General features: G+C 41.5%; 1 protein-coding gene and 1 long non-coding RNA gene across 2 annotated transcripts; both read left to right on the forward strand.

Moving 5' to 3' along the window:
• Positions 1–1,351: 1,351 nt before the first annotated feature.
• On the forward strand, positions 1,352–5,737 carry KLHL9 (kelch like family member 9). Its single transcript, XM_015067696.3, has one exon. It carries the CDS (start codon positions 1,944–1,946, stop codon positions 3,795–3,797), a length of 1,854 nt encoding a protein of 617 aa, XP_014923182.1. The 5' UTR covers positions 1,352–1,943; the 3' UTR covers positions 3,798–5,737.
• Positions 5,738–9,697: 3,960 nt separating this feature from the next.
• On the forward strand, positions 9,698–16,677 carry LOC128312192 (uncharacterized). Its single transcript, XR_008291168.1, has 3 exons — positions 9,698–12,137; positions 12,933–13,892; positions 16,017–16,677. It is a non-coding gene; the product is annotated as an uncharacterized LOC128312192 (long non-coding RNA).
• Positions 16,678–17,455: the final 778 nt, after the last annotated feature.

The following is a 17,455-nucleotide window of genomic DNA, read 5'->3' on the forward strand; positions in this document are numbered from 1 at the left end:
CCAACTCCTGCACCAAGCAGGTTTCCAAGTCTTCCCAATGCTGATGAAGTCCAGTAAAGAATACTTTCAGGTCAGTCTCAATCCAACCAACCTCATATGCTGAACATGTTTAAGATATGCTGGAGCATCTGGTGGAGGCCACTGGCAGTCTGAACCTTCTGGAACTTGCTGCCATCTACTGAAACCAAAGAAAACGATTGGAACCAGCTAACTCTCCATCAGTAGGGGATTGGTTAAATAATTTATGATACAACCATTTATAGGGAAACAATATAAAGTTCTCTAGTTACAAATATGGGAAGATCTCCAAGTGAAAAAAAAGTAGGTGCAGAACAGTGACTACAGTTTGCTATCTTTTACATGAAAATAGAGTATAATAAAATGTTATATTCTTACTAGTTTGCATATGCATAAAGAAACTAGACAGATTTAAGACATGAATCCCTTCAGACTGTGGAAAGTGTTGGAAAAAATTGTGTCACAATGTACATTTATTCACATGCCGAAATTTAAGTTTACCACGAAAGAAATTCAAGCTAATAAAAATATTCATAAAGGGAAAAATAGAGGGGAAATGCACAAACATTGCTGGTGACCACATTTTGGGAACATTTTTATATGTCTTGAGTCCCATCTTTAGGATTTATCCAAAAACGGGGGAAAGTTTTGTGCCTAGATTTTAGAAGTTTATTAGAGACTATACAAGAAGTTATATATATTCAGGAACAAATAATGGGCAAAGGAAACTATAGTATGTATATTCATTGGAAAGTTGTATAGCCACGTAAAGATGTGTGAGCGGGAAACAATTACTGATGATGGAATTGCATTTTGAGGACAAAATTTAGGCTACGTTATTCACATAGCGGGGTCACAGTTTGGTTACTGGGAGACGCACGATGTATATTTCAAGTGATTAGTAATCTGAAAATATGAACCCAAGTTATAATTGAGGTGTTATGTTGTGCCGGATAGAAATCACAGCTAACGTGCTTTATTGAGGCACAGTGTTAAGCATCTTCCTCCTCCGCCCTCTCTACTGCCCCATTTCTTTTCAATTCATACAAAAGCCGCGTTTCATTGTTATTCCAAAGGCAGAAGCCAGGAAGTACAAATCTTAAAGAAAAAGTACGAATTGAGGAGGAGAGCTCGGAGACCGCGACACGTTTATACCACACGCGCAGCGTAACATACGGTCACCCGTTCCGGCCCATTGAATCCCACCCACGCAGCGACCCAGAGAGGCCCCGCTCGCGGCCACACCACACCCCTCCTCCTCCCCAACCCCCGCCCTTTGCGTCTCCCCCGTCCTTCCTCCCCATCCCCCATACGTCCGCCCACTGACGAGGTCGGACGGCTGCGCAGCCGCAGTAGCTAACGCGGCCGCTCCTAGCCCTGGGGATCCTGGGACGAGGCCTTTCCGGAAGGAGCGGCTCGGCGTCCGGGGCTAGGCCCTTGTTCCAGGCCCGGGCTCAAGCCAGGCCCTCGTTCCAGGCCCTCGTCCTAACACAGCTCTCCGTAGCCGCCGCGACGCTCTGGTGACAGCGGAGGGCGCCGCGGGCCGCTCGCTGAGGTGGCCGGCCTCGCCGCCAAGCGAGCCGCAGTACGTGGCGGCGCCTCCCCCTTGGCCCGGAGCGGAACTGCTGGAGGAGCGGCAGCGCAGGCCGGACGGACCAGGTGAACCGGGTCACTTAACAGCTTTCTGGTGATGAATCATCTGCATGACGGTCAGATTTGAGGTCCACAGCCCTTTGTGGTCCTGCTATCGGACAGTTTTCAGTGGATGACTGACTGGTGTGATCTGAGGGGTGCCGCAGGGACTGCTTGCCCTTGATAAGGAAAGCGAGCTCCCCGGCTCTTTGGACGGCCTCGTTTCCTTGAAAGCTTTCAGATTATAACTTCTTTCTCCGGCACAGATCTGTGCAAAAGGAAGGCTTTCACACATGAAAGTGTCTCTTGGTAACGGCGAAATGGGCGTCTCCGCCCATTTGCAGCCTTGCAAGGCAGGAACCACACGTTTTTTTACCAGCAATACTCACAGTTCGGTGGTATTGCAAGGCTTTGATCAGCTTAGAATAGAAGGATTGCTTTGCGATGTGACACTGGTACCGGGTGATGGAGATGAAATCTTCCCCGTTCACAGAGCTATGATGGCGTCTGCTAGCGATTATTTCAAGGCTATGTTCACGGGTGGAATGAAAGAACAAGATCTAATGTGCATTAAGCTTCATGGGGTGAACAAGGTTGGTCTGAAGAAAATAATTGATTTTATTTATACTGCAAAACTTTCTCTTAATATGGACAATCTTCAGGACACGCTTGAAGCTGCCAGCTTTTTACAAATCTTACCTGTTTTGGACTTCTGTAAAGTATTTCTTATTTCGGGAGTCTCTTTAGATAACTGTGTTGAAGTTGGACGAATTGCTAACACCTACAATCTCATAGAAGTGGATAAGTATGTCAATAATTTCATCCTGAAGAATTTTCCTGCGTTATTGAGTACTGGAGAGTTTCTAAAACTCCCTTTTGAACGGCTTGCCTTTGTGCTTTCCAGTAATAGTCTTAAGCACTGTACTGAACTTGAGCTCTTCAAGGCTGCCTGTCGCTGGCTAAGGTTGGAAGACCCTCGGATGGATTATGCTGCAAAATTGATGAAGAATATTCGATTTCCATTGATGACACCACAGGATCTCATCAATTACGTGCAGACAGTAGATTTCATGAGAACAGACAATACCTGTGTGAATTTGCTTTTAGAAGCTAGCAATTACCAAATGATGCCATACATGCAGCCAGTGATGCAGTCAGATAGAACTGCCATTCGATCTGACTCGACGCACTTGGTCACATTAGGAGGAGTTTTGAGGCAGCAGCTGGTTGTCAGTAAAGAACTGCGGATGTATGACGAAAGGGCACAAGAATGGAGATCTTTAGCCCCCATGGATGCTCCTCGTTACCAGCATGGTATTGCTGTCATTGGAAACTTTCTTTATGTAGTTGGTGGTCAAAGTAATTATGACACGAAAGGAAAGACTGCTGTCGATACAGTTTTCAGATTTGATCCTCGGTATAACAAATGGATGCAGGTTGCATCTTTAAATGAAAAGCGCACATTCTTCCACTTGAGTGCTCTCAAGGGACATTTATATGCTGTTGGTGGGCGCAGTGCAGCTGGTGAGCTGGCCACAGTAGAATGTTACAACCCAAGGATGAATGAGTGGAGCTATGTTGCAAAGATGAGTGAACCGCACTATGGCCATGCCGGAACAGTGTATGGAGGCTTAATGTATATTTCAGGAGGAATTACTCATGACACTTTCCAAAATGAGCTTATGTGTTTTGACCCAGATACAGACAAATGGGCACAGAAGGCTCCAATGACTACAGTCAGAGGTCTGCACTGCATGTGTACAGTTGGAGACAAGCTCTATGTCATTGGTGGCAATCACTTCAGAGGAACAAGCGATTATGATGATGTTCTAAGCTGTGAATACTATTCACCAACCCTGGACCAGTGGACTCCAATTGCTGCTATGTTAAGAGGTCAAAGTGATGTTGGAGTTGCCGTCTTTGAAAATAAAATCTATGTTGTAGGTGGATATTCTTGGAATAATCGTTGTATGGTAGAAATTGTCCAGAAATATGACCCAGAGAAGGATGAGTGGCATAAAGTTTTTGACCTTCCAGAGTCTCTTGGTGGCATTCGAGCTTGTACTCTCACAGTTTTTCCACCTGAGGAAAACCCTGGGTCACCTTCTAGAGAATCACCTCTTTCAGCACCTTCAGATCATTCTTAGGACTAAAATGTAATACCTTTACAGCGCATCATGGATGATCTCACACTTCCCCTTCAGTTGTTATCTTCTTACAGCGATTGGTACAGTTAATTAGATAAGTGGTAACTGATGTTATTTGTATTGTTTGGCTTAGTGTGTTTATCATATGGTTAACAAATGTATTCTGAAAATGTATTCAACATAGCCAGCTGTTTTAACGGATGTAAGAAGATAGGTAGCGAACTGTTTTAGATGTCTTTGTGGTGTTGTGTAAGTCAAATTGTAGGTGATCGTAGTAAATGTGTAACTGTGTTCATTATGCTTCAAAGTGGAGAGTTTTCATCTTTGACTTCAAAACATCAAAGGGAGGCTGCCTGCTCTAACCTAAAATTTAAAAAGGTCGCCAAATATTATTACCTACGTCCCTTTTTTCATATAGTTTTTGACATCGTTGCCAATTCACCAGATCGTGTGAGTGCATTCAGAATATGTGAAGTTTCTTAGAAATAAACAGTAAAGCCCTAAGTCAGGGTTTTGTATTTCTCTCTGGAGAGGGAAAGGGAGAGAGAAAATATAAGGTCGTGTGCGCGCACACACACATACATACTGTGTATATACATTCGTATGTCCACACACAGGCACATCTAATTTTTAAATTGATATTTCATCTGTAGGGAAATTGTTTTTAAATTAATTTTTTGTTCTACCTAGCAGCTATTTATATTCAAATGGGAATTCAGTACCAGAGAATAGGTGTCTGTAGAGGCATACTAAATTGAGACAGATAAGGGCTACAACAGATTAAATTGACCACCAAATTTGTCATTTGACTAAATTGTCACTTCAGATGAAACTTCTTTTACTTCTTCTGCTTGTGAATTCTGTGGAGTTGCTTTTATACAGGTTATTTAGCAAAGTTCAGGTTTCTGAGAATTGGTTTAGCTGAGTAAATGTAAGCTGTGCTATTTTCTACCTTTTTATTCGGTAAAACTTACATGAAGACAGCTGAGAAAGGAATATGCTGAACAAAACTGTAGGGTTTTAAGTTCGGTTTCCCAACTTAGTCATTCTAACATGATCATTTGATTTGGGGTGGTTGCTCCAGCTTTGTGTGATCTGCCTCAAGGCTGTGATTTGAGCAGGAGAGATACAGTCAGTTCTGTGTCGAATCAGAATAATGTCCTTTTGGCTATGTCTAAAGAACAGGACCAACTTCAGATTCCCTAAGAAGCCAGCTACAGAAAGCTTAGGACTCTGCTGTCTTTCAGGCAGTACTAAAGTCGATGTTCAGTCTTTAAAATACCAAGGGCATCCCTCCTGGTTGCTAATCACATGGGGAGATCCTAGTGAGACTTTTTCAGCAAAAGGAGTCCTCTTTATGTAGTGAGTGATTCTGGAGAGGTACTTTCCTAGAATAATTGCCTACCTGACGAAAAAATTTACATATGTACTTTGACATACATATGAATATGTATATCCCTACACTTGGGAAGTTGTCATAGTATAAACCAGGAACAATCTTTTTATTGACAATCCCATAATAAAACTCAGGAACCAAGACAAGAGGAATTGGCTTCCAGGGATCTGAACCTTACTGCCCATACAAGTGTTGATTCATTTTAATGCTTTTTATGATTTCTGCATTGGCAGAAAATTTCATACTTTCTATGTTTTTTTAAATGACTAATTTTTTATTACTAAAAGTAGCACATTGAGTACATTTAGAAAATAGAAAAAGTAGAAATTGATGTAAACTTTGTGCATTGAATAAGCAAGAAATGGCATCCCAATCATTTCTTTATTAATAAGGTTAAATATTTGTGTGGTTTCTTTTGAGTAGCTGTGTTTCCTGTGTTTGAATGTTCATGTCTTTTACCCTTTTGATGATACCTATTGGAGTTGCTTTGTTTTTTCATACCAAGTTATAGGCTCTCTATATAATAAATGTAATTTAACTGGCATTTGCTTGCATCGATTTCATTTTCTCAATCTATTACAGTTTTACAAAGGCAGGGCCATTTAGTTAATTTTTGAGGTAAAATTTGTCCATCCTTTTGCATTTTGACCTTTTAGGGATAATTCTGCTATAGTTCCTTTATTATTATTTTTTTTAATTTATGTTTATTTTTTAAGTAGGCTTCACACCCAGCCTGGGGCTTGAACTCACAACCCAGAGATTAAGCGTTGCGTACTCTACCAACTGAGCCAGCCAGGCATCCCTCCTTTATTTTTTACCTAGTATTGATGTATGACTCTTTTGGCGCCAATTCTGACAGGCTGAGATGGTATTGCCCTGTTTGCCTTCTAAAAGCACAAGCTTTTCTCTTTGCCTTGTTGAAAAAAGGTTTCTGCCTTCTGTTACATTTGACTCTGTTGCTTTGTAATTAGCTAAATGTTGCCTAACTGCTCCCCCTATATCCCCTGCCTGCAGCCTCACACACTCCACCTCTCATCCTTTCACTTTATAATTTTCTGCAGTTGACCTCTCTCTTGGCAATCATAAAATAGCTGACTGATGCTATTCAAATACTAGTAATTACATCCGGAATTCCTTGCTTATAAAGAAAACTTCAGTAGCTTTGAAATGATTGGAGCTGATTTTTTTTTTTACAGAAAAGATGAAAAAAGGATAAACTCCAAGTACATTAAACATTTCTTAACATTTCTTATTTTCATTTTTCTAAGTTTAAAAATTATATTTTTCTGATTATAGAAGTATTATAGAAGCATTATAGAAAGTATAGGAAAATAAAAGTGAAAAGTATAAGTTATCAATGATTCCATATGTCAATGGTAATTTCTGTTAATATTGGGTATATTGTGCATATACACATGTACAGACATCAAATATTTTTCAAATCTGCCAGACCCTAACCTAAAATCTGGATGGTAAGAGGAAATAAATTCAACTTTCAAAGACACATGCTGCTATCATGACTTTCTCTCCAGGTTTTACAAAATGTGTATAAAATAGTAAATAATGTGCTTTTTTCCTAATTATCAAATACATGTGCATTAAGAAAAACATTCTATTTTTACTCAGGCAAATCCATACTTGTATTTTTCCCTTCTTGTCAACAGAATTCCTGTAGTTTACCTGCAAACCAAACACATTCAATCATGTTCAAATTTTTCTGGTTTGTAATTAAAATTACCTGGTTTTGATTATAAAGACCCAACTATGCTCCTGCAGAACATTTCATTCAAAACTACAGAAATCTGTGAAAAGCAGTGAAACCAATGTCCTATCCCCAGCTCACCCGTTTAATTAATTGAAAGACCCTGGGATAAGTAAGCTCTCAAAGCTTGAGTTTCCCCTTTAGTATGTGAAATTAGGGTGGGTGTTAATAATTGTATCTCTATCAAAATTATAAGTAGAAAATGTTACAAAGTGATTAGCATAAGATGTGCACAGAGAAGCATTTAGTAAACGATAGTGGGTATAATAAAATTGGCATCATTTTGCATCACAATTTTTTACTTCAGTTTTAATGATTAAAAAAAATTTTTTTTAACGTTTATTTTTGAGACAGAGAGAGACAGGGCATGAATGGGGGAGGGGCAGAGAGAGAGGGAGACACAGAATCTGAAACAGGCTCCAGGCTCTGAGCTGTCAGCACAGGGCCCGACGTGGGGCTCGAACTCACGGACCATGAGACCATGACCTGAGCCAAAGTCAGCCGCTTAACCGACTGAGCCACCCAGGTGCCCCTTATCTTACTGATTTTTATAGGTTATTTTCTTAGAAAGTATTAAATGCCTGTACAATTTTCCACTCAACGAATGTACCTTCATATATTTTCCATTTCCCAGTAAGTGTATATTTAAATATCTACCTTATGTTTTCACCATTATAAATTGAGCAAGATTTTATATTCCTACATAAAATTTTGTCCATGTCTGACTCTGATAAATTCTGAAGAAGTAAAACCTCAGTCAAATAGTTTAGGTTCCTGAAAAATATTTCCAAGGATGCGCCAATGTGCATTTTCCAGCAGAATGTGTTTAGTGATTATTTCAAAGGAAATCTTTGCAGTTCTAGTTACCTTCCTGGTTTGGGTTTATATGTTTTCAATTACTGACAACACTGAATTTTTTGCTTATTGAGCAGGTGCATTCTTGTGAGTCATTTTTTCCTGTCTTTTGCTTTAAATGTCCTATCTGCTACAAAGACTTTTTTTTTTTTCTTAATTGGTGGGGGCAGGTCTACTCAACTTTTCAAAGTGAGCTATATAATCAACATGCTAGTTCAGGTTCACATTATGATTTGATAATATGTATATGCTGTGATAAGGTCACCACAATAGGTGTAATTAACATTCATCACCACACAGAGTTACCGATTTTTTTTTCCTGAAATGAGAACTTTTGAAGATTTACTTTCTTAGCAACTTTCGTGTACACAGCAGTATTAACTATAGTCACTTGCTGTGCATTACATCTGCAGGGCTCATTTATCTTATAACTAGAAATCTGAACCCTCTGACCACCTTCACCCATTCAATTTGACACAGCCAAATATGTCCATCTTTTTTGCATTTTGAACTCTCAGTGATAATTTGGCTGTTTTTTTGTTTTGTTTTGTTTTACATAGTACTGATGTCACATTTCTTGCCCTTTATCCTATTGCTTTATCAGTGCTAATTCTTAACTTGCTAAGGTGGCATTTACTGCTTATCTTCTGTTCAGATAGCTTTTCTTTCTGATTGAAATGAAGATGAATTTTTAAAACAAATTTATAAAAATCCTTTTATGTTAATATTAGTCTCTAATTACAGTATTTCCCCATCTTTTTTCTTTGAGTATATGTCTTAACATGCAAGGTTTTTTGGGGTTTTTTTGTAATGTGGTGAAATTACTTTTTCCTTTGTCATTTTTAAATGTTTTCTTGCATATTTTCCCTCCATGATATGGTACAATTATCCCAGTATTTTATATTATTATGAATATGATTTTTTATTAGACTTCTGGCATGAAATCTAATGTATGTTTTCAAATTGTTATCCAATTGTCCCATCACCACTTTTTGAATAATTTTCACTTTCTCACTGAATTTTTAGGCTTTTTAAAATCGTATAATAAAATCTTATATGGGTCATTTAGGGTCTCTTTCTTCAGTTCCAATGACCTTTTATTCAAATTGTCTTTGGTATATAGATTGCTGTTTTGAATGAGATTTTGTTTTCATCTTGTATTCCAGACTTTATTGCAGTTATAGTGGGAAATACATAGTTGAAGCATGCTGGTTTTCTGTCATCATTACTGTCATTGATTCTTAAGTTTTTGGATGAAATGTTACTCTCATTGATTTGTAACAGATTTTTGGGTTGATTCTCTAGTGTTTCCACCTTAGATAATTATGTTATCTGCAGAGTATAAAAAACCTTGTTTCATATTATCTGTCTCATAACTAAAAACATTAGTTTATGCTTCCAGCACAATTATAGTAGTGACACAAGGCATTGTGTCTTGCAGGTGATTTTAATAGAGGTAATTATAGTTTGATAATTTATTTGTTAAAGAGAGACATTCTTGATTTTGCTCATTAAATGTAAGTGCACACAGTGCAGAACTGTTGAAGTTGAGTTCCTTAACCAAGAATAGGTTAGTTCCTCTATTTGCTTGCTAACAGTCCCCACTTTCTAGGGACTGATATTATTCTGCCATCTACTGGTTGAAAGTAAAAGTCCTCGTTTTAAATTTTTTTTTTTTTTAACGTTTATTTATTTTTGAGACAGAGAGAGACAGAGCATGAACAGGAAAGGGTCAGAGAGAGGGAGACACAGAATCCGAAACAGGCTCCAGGCTGTGAGCTGTCAGCACAGAGCCCGACGCGGGGCTCGAACTCACAGACCGTGAGACCATGACCTGAGCCGAAGTCGGCCGCTTAACCGACTGAGCCACCCAGGCGCCCCAAAAGTCCTCGTTTTAGATAGATTGCAGAAAATGTATCTCCTTAAAGACAAACGACAACAGCAAGACCCCAGTAATGACAAAAGCCATGAGAAATTTTGGTAGCATATGGGAAACTTCAAGGCTTCACATCATACTCATTACATAATTAAATATACAAAACCTATGGTAACTTTTGGTGGATACAGTGGGACAGTTATCAAAGAGAATGTATTTTTTGACATCACATAAAAATATACATGTAAATTGCTTTGATCATTATTTTATTGATAAATTCATATAATTATGACTATTATCAAAGGTTTGCAACATTTTGTCTAAGCAACCACATTCACTACTGCATGCCCTTTTTCGGGTGGGCGGGGGAGTACACTCCCCATTCTTCTTAAATTTTTTTTTAGCAGAGAGCCTTATCATGAAGACACTTACACAGTAAATCTTTTCAACAGCAGAAAGGATATAATATGCAATAATCCAGGTATAAGTAAATCTGATAAACATACTATTCTAAGAGCTTTTTATATGGGCTTGCCCATGTGGATTCCAGGGATCAGGTCACTGCTCTAGCCACACAGCTTTCATTCAGCCTAAACAGCAACATATGTACACAGGCACACACACGTGTAATACAGATATCCAAATTCTTTAGCGTACCATCCATGGGCTTTCTTTGAGAAAGCGTGTTTCTTGGCTATGGGAATGGTAAGAGTGGCATAACTCCCCATTTTCTAATTCTCCAAAACATTGTCTCAGATTAAAATATCCTCCTACATTCATACATTAAGCATTCTTTTCCTCGGGAGGGATATGACTGAAAACAGGTGACTTCTTACTAAGACCGGTCCTGAATGACAAACAAGTCGCTGGCTGGAGGTTCTCTTTAAAGAAAAAATCATTAAGACAACTGATGATTCTGGGCCACAATAGCACTTCCCTGGAGTAGTTATTACACTTCCGTGATGTCGCAGGACCAAGCTGTTCTATTTGAAGAAATGGGCAGTTTCTGAAAACTTCATCATAGAAATGTTGAGGATGCTTTTGGGGAGATGACCACAGATGGTGGTATTAGGCACAAGAAACATGTACAACCTGCGACTGCTCAGCTCCATGCCTGCATAGAAAGAGTGATTGATTTCCCTCTAGTCCACATTTCTGTATAACTGCCCCACTGCTGGCTTTCAGGAGACCAGAGTCAGAGAAAAATCTCAGCAATAACGTAACTCCGTAACAGCCTTGTCCACCCCCTCGGAATGACTTCACACCCCAGACCTAACCTATACCATAGTCCCAATAATTCTATTCTACCCGAATTGGGCATTCGAGCCGTAAAAACTGCTTTTATTAATATTGAGGACATGGTACTGAGAAGCACTGTCCTCTCACATCATAGACGAGTATCTATTTGTCTGATATCATATATCTGATTATCGTCTTTTTGAAGTTTCTGAGCCACATGGCCACTTTGACCCAACAGACCAGCAACCCAATTTCCAACTCACCTGCAAAGCTTCGTATAGTGGGTTTTCATACACTACATTCCACATTTATCCTGGCATTATAGTTTCCAAGGAAAGAGGAATCCTGGGTATCCTTCTCAGACCTGTTGGCAAAGGAATGTGGCCAATAAGACACAACCCTCTCAGCTTTTAAGTGAGTTTTACTTTCCTACCAGTGACTACCCCAGCTCCACTGTGTTCCTAGAACATCCAGGATAAAACCAGTACATACTAGCTCAAGCACTTGGGTCCAGCGCTGATATTCTTTTCCCTGATTCCCTTAGAATCATGTAGCCCAAGCTGAAACCCTGTAAGAATCCCCTTTCTATCCCTTCCTACTGAACCTTGTGATTCTTCATGGTGAATGCTCTCACAGCAGAAGTTAAGAAATCTGACCTGGGTTGACTATAGATCTGTTGCTGTTGGTCTACACCTGCTGTGCCTCATTACAACTCCAGAAAAGGAAGGAGTGTGAGAGTAACCCAAGAGAGAACCAGCACAATCTTCAGCCCCATCTATGCTGTTAGTGGTCAGAGAGAAGATAATTCAGGGCTCATTTGGGGGTGGGGGGAGGAAGCTGGCAGATGTCCCCTTTACTTTATACACATTTTTAACTATTGTTAAAATATCTGAAAGATTTTAGAAGAAAAAAAAAACCTTTCTTCTAATGTGAAAAGAAAAAAAATGAGGATGGGGGAAACCCATAACAGAGAAAGCTATAACCTTATGTATTTTATATGAATGTTATAGATAATACATATAACATTCTCATAGCTATCGTGTAGATATTTTGAATGTTAAAAAAATTTAGTGATGTGATCACATCGTGCACCACAATCCCTTGAAATGAGAAGAGCACGATTGGAAACATTGCTTTTGAAGACCTCCTGGAAGATTACAAGCAGATTTGATTGGCTCGGATTCCAAGAGCAGAAAACACACGACCCGCGAGGTGAGTATGACGAAGTCGCTACAGAGCAAGAGAAATCACGGGGAGACTGAGACAGACTGTGTGTCTTCCAGAGATGACCCCCCACAGCATCTCCCAGCCCACATGTGTCTTGAGAACATTGCCATTTCTCGAAAAGTTGAATCCAATTCACCTCCCCTTAAATATGGGAAGGTTTGGAAATTGTTTACAAAAAGATTCGTTAGAAATAGTGTTGTGTGACTTCAAGATTGGAATTAAATCAGAGTTTGTCAATCCTGACACTCCTAATGCTTGTGGCCAGATACGTCTTTGTTGTGGGGACTGTCCTGTGCCCTGTGGGGATATTTACCACCATCCCTGGCCTATACCCACTAGCTGCCAGCAGCGGTCCTCATCAGTTGTGACAACCAAAAACGTCTCCAGACATTGCCAAAAGTCCCCTGGGGGACAGAATCATTCCCACTGAGAATCACTGGGCTAGGTCATAAAAGGTGATACAGCTTTGTCACTGGGTCACTCACTTTTGAGCCCTTGGTCCCCATGTAAACGGTGCAACCGTAGTGACTCCACCGATCTGTCAGAACAAAACAGGCCTCCGGGAGAGGTGGCGAGCCATCCAGTGGGGTGTGTTCCAAGCTGCGGCCCCAGACATTGGGAGGGACATTCCTTCTGTACCCTATACAAATCCCTGACTCACAGCACATGTGAGAGTAAGACAACTGTTATTTAGGATAATACTTTCTTTTAATAAGGGAGAGCATTCTTCCTTTTCTTTTTCTTTTTCTTTTTTTTTTTTAATGTTTATTTTTGAGACAGACACAGCGCGAGTGGGAGAGGGGCAGAGAGAGAGGGAGACACAGAACCTAAAGCCGACTCCGGGCTCCGAGCTGTCAGCACAGAGCCCAACGCAGGGCCGAACTCATGAACTGTGAGGTCATGACCTGAGCTGAAGTCAGATGCTTAACTGACTTATTATCCAAGGGGATAATACATTTTAAGGTAATTTGTTTCAAAGCTATAGTAATGGGGATATTTTGTACAGGCGTGGAGTGATACAAATTATAAATAAATAACAAACCCTGTTTATCAGATCAGACTAAGAGACTGTAAAATCTTTTTTTTTCAATGTTTATTTATTTTTCAACAGAGAGAGACAGAGCATGAGCAGGGGAGGGGCAGAGAGAGAGGGAGACGCAGAATCCAAAGCAGGCTCCAGGCTCTGAGCTGTCAGCACAGAGCCCGATGCGGGGCTTGAACTCAGAGACCGTGAGATCATGACCTGAGCTGAAGTCAGACACTTAACCGACGGAGCCACCCAGGCGCCCCGAGACTGTAAAATCTTTTAACACTTAAGGAAGATCTAAGGCACCTTACAGATTTTCAAACAGACATAAGGTCCCTAAGGATCACAAGGGAGTGCCTCACAGATTCTTGCCATTCAGCAAGAAGATTCCGAGAGACCAAATTATTGTGTCACAGAAGCCCTGTGGGAATCCCAAAGTGGAAAAGCATGGATTTGGAGAGATTTGTGGGTGTACCTATCGTCCAATGACACTCGTTATCAATTGAAACACAGCCAACCCACTAAATGTTCAAAGTCATAGATCAGTGTAGACTGAAAGTAAGAGATAACCTGAAATAAAGAGGCCATTGGAGTCCCAAACTTTTCCAGAAAGCAAGCAGGTTGGGAAGACTATGCAGCAGCTACACGAACTGCTTCTTGTGGGAAAGGAAGGACAAGTTAAAAGGCAGAACTAAGAAGTGCAGAGGAGAAAGGTGAGCCACGGAGAGCAATGCCCAGGGAGCTGGCCTGCCCTAACGGATATCAGATTTACAACAGACCAGGGACTGCTGTGTGCTTTCTGCGCTCCCTCATTTTGAAGGGGAGTGTCGGTGATGTCGGCACATAACCTCTCTGTTTGGATTGTAGGTCTTCACATTGAGAAGAAGGACACTCACTGAGCAGGGCTGCGGAAACGGTCTTGCTCACGATTATGTCAGTTGCACATGATGGAGGCACAGAAAAAGAGAATGGATAGAGAATAAATATTACAGGGGTGCTTGGGTGGCTCTGTCGGTTGAGCGTCCGACTTCAGCTCGGGTCATGATCTCACAGCTTGCGAGTTCGAGCCCCGTGTCAGACTCTGTGCTGACAGTTCAGAGCCTGGTGCCTGCTTTGGATTCTGTGCCTCTCTCTGCCCCTCCCCTGCTCACACTGTCTCTCTCTCTCTGTCCTTCTCAAAAATAAGTAAATATTTAAAAAATGTAAAGAAATAAAATAAATATTGACATAAGTAGTTAGGGGCAGGGAATCTGCCTTGGAACTCACGTAACCCCACTAGCTCAGTGTCTCATCCCTTTCTTTCCCTAGGTGATCTATTGGCCAACCTTTTGGCCGGGTGCCTCCCAAGGTTAGGGGAGGGGAGGGAGCCTCGCAGGCCTAGGCTAGAAGAGGTTTCAACACACTAGGGAACTGCAGGAGCGTTGGCTGCAGGCTCAGTCTTTGCCCAGAGAAATGTGACCCGGTGGGGAGAAAATTACTCTGGAGATTCGAAAACTCCCAGCCCATGACCTATCAGAGCACAGTCCTGAAATGACCCGAGGTCTGCTGGTTGCCAGGGGAGGGTGCCGGGTCCTTGGGGGTCCTCAAAATTCTATGCTCGATGCCTCGCTCCATCCTCTCTGCACGTGCAGTCTCAACCTCCCAAATAGCCCCGAGTGTCACCTCTAGGATTATGACTTCTGCATGTAGGTCTTTTTTTTTTTTTTTTTTAAGTTTACTTAGTTATTTTGATAGAGATAGAGTGAGCAGGGGTGGGGGGCAGAGAGAGAGAGGGAGAGAGAGAATCCCAAGCAGGCACCACACTGTCAGCGTGAAGCCTGTTGCAGGCCTTGAACTCATGAACCATGAGGTCACGAGCTGAGCTGAAACCAAGAGTCAGGCGCTTAATGGACTGAGCCACCCAGCTGCCCCATCCATGTGTATGCCTTTACCCAGAGTCCTATCACCAAACGTTAGAACCATATTTCTACCTGCTGCCCTAGAACGTCTCCACTCAACAGGTCCAACATGGAACATCTGTTTTCAAACTTTCTTGCCCTTAAGATCTGGTCTTCTTCCTGTGTTCCTCTTCTGTGTGAGTAGATTCATCCTTCTGCTACCAGAGATAGGGACACAGACATCATCCTTGATTCCTCGACTTCCTCAAAGCCCATACCCAAGAAACCTCATACTATCATTTGAGCACTTATAATATCACCTATCATATTGACGGCTACCCATCTTCTATATAACAACCTTCCACATTAGGGGATAGTCTACCTTACGAATCTTGTGTCTTCAGGTTGTGGGGTTTTGTTTTTTATTTTTTTTTAAGCAATCTCTATGCCCAGTGTGGGGCTTGAACTCAGGACCCTGAGACCAAGAGTCGCATGCTCCACCAACTGAACCAGGCAGGTGCCCCTCAGTTGTGGTTGTTTTCTTTTTAAATTTTTTTAACGTTTTATTTATTTTTGAGACAGAGAGAGACAAAGCATGAACGGGGGAGGGTCAGAGAGAGGGAGACACAGAATCTGAAACAGGCTCCAGGCTCTGAGCTGTCAGCACAGAGCCTGACGCGGGGCTCGAACTCACGGACCGCAAGATCATGACCTGAGCCGAAGTCGGCCGCTTAACTGACTGAGCCACCCAGGCACCCCAGTTGTGGTTGTTTTAAGATACATCCACAAACTGCCTCATATTCTTCCTTGTCCCTTCCCTTGACTATATACTGGATGTTGTGACTCCCCTGTAATGCATACACGACATATGGCTGAAATGATTCTGGAAACTTCTAAGGCTATGCCACAAAACCATTTACTGCCTCTTCCACTCCTCTCTTCTTTTATCACTCGCTCTAGTTGAAGCCAGCTGCCACGTTGAGCAGACAGCCTAGACCACCATGGGGAGGCCCATGTGGCTGTGATGAGGAACTTCCACGTCCTTCCTGCCTATGTCCATACAAGCGACCCACGGTAGAAGCAGATTCTCCGTCTCAATGAAGCCGTCAGGTGACTTCAGGCCAGTTGATATCTTGACCACATGGGAGACCCTGAGACCACTGAATCTGCTTTCCAATTCCTGATTCACAAAAAGTGGTAAAAAACTATTGTTGTTTAATAACTAATTATGCATCAACGGAAAACTAAATTAACAATGTAGAAGACGCAATTGACATCTCCAGTCTCCTTTGCAGATAGAACATGGGCACTTGAATACAGCTGCCAATCAGAAGCAATGTGTGACATGTTAATCCTAAAGTGAAAAGCGAAAAGATTCAGGCTCCGTGTGGAAATTCCACGTTTTCTAGCTGAGGTGACGGTTTCCCATGGTGGCAAGTTCAAGTTTCTGGCAAGGAAATGGCACGATCAAATGGCCATTCCTTCCAGTTCTTACCAAAGTCGGCAAAGGTGTGAATGGAATTAATAAAACTATTTATGCTCCTTTTGCATTTCAAGGCAGATTAAAGGCGTATGGACATTTTGTATCTCTTTACAGGTATGGGTAAGACCCAAACATTAAAATACAGATTTAACTACCCCCAGAAAGCAATATAAACAGAAAGCAAAGCTTACCATATTATAATATAAATGATAACATTTGCAAAAATAGAAATTATTATAGGATATTAAATTCTCATTACTCAGCTTAAAATGCAATTCCTTTTCCCAAAAGTATAGTTTCTTATTATTAATACATCATGTGCTGCAAACGACTCACCACATTTTAAAACTGACCCAGACAAAAAATATTTCTGTGAATATTTATAAAATTGAAGCCACACAGAAATAGATGAGACTCAATTGCAGAAGGTTGAACTGAGTCTCCTCTCCAACTTGCCGGGTGTTCTGATGAGCTTATTAATACAGGGAAAGCACTTCTTGATTTCCACTTCTGAATTTCCAGTCTGACAACGTCCCCGGCAGGGCAGCTATGTACTTTCTTGCCAGAGAAGACTGATTCTTTGCAACTAGCTCCCCACAGGCAGGCTGGCGTCCTCGTTGCTCGGGAGGGTCTTTTCCTTCCCCATCTCCTGCACCGAACTGGTCACCGGGTCGTCCACCTTCTCATCGAGTCCAGTGAGCACTTTCCGTGGTTCGTGCTGGATCGTCGTGAAGTTGGATCATCATCTCCTGAAGACAGAGGTGGCCTGCGCTCTTTGGAACCGGCTGCCACGCACCTGCTTCTGGGGAAACCTGAAAATGTTCTCGGTCCTTCAGGCACGACGGCAAGGACGATCCTCCCCACATACTGCAGAACTGTGACGGTCTCCAGCGTGGGCAGGCCACGGTTCTGGGCC

Source organism: Acinonyx jubatus, chromosome D4 (assembly GCF_027475565.1).
Source record: "Acinonyx jubatus isolate Ajub_Pintada_27869175 chromosome D4, VMU_Ajub_asm_v1.0, whole genome shotgun sequence".
NCBI lineage: Eukaryota > Metazoa > Chordata > Mammalia > Carnivora > Felidae > Acinonyx > Acinonyx jubatus.

Coding starts and splice junctions, on each gene's coding strand:
- KLHL9 (XM_015067696.3), top strand. CDS start 1,944: ATGAAAGTGTCTCTTGGTAACGGCGAAATGGGCGTCTCCGCCCATTTG.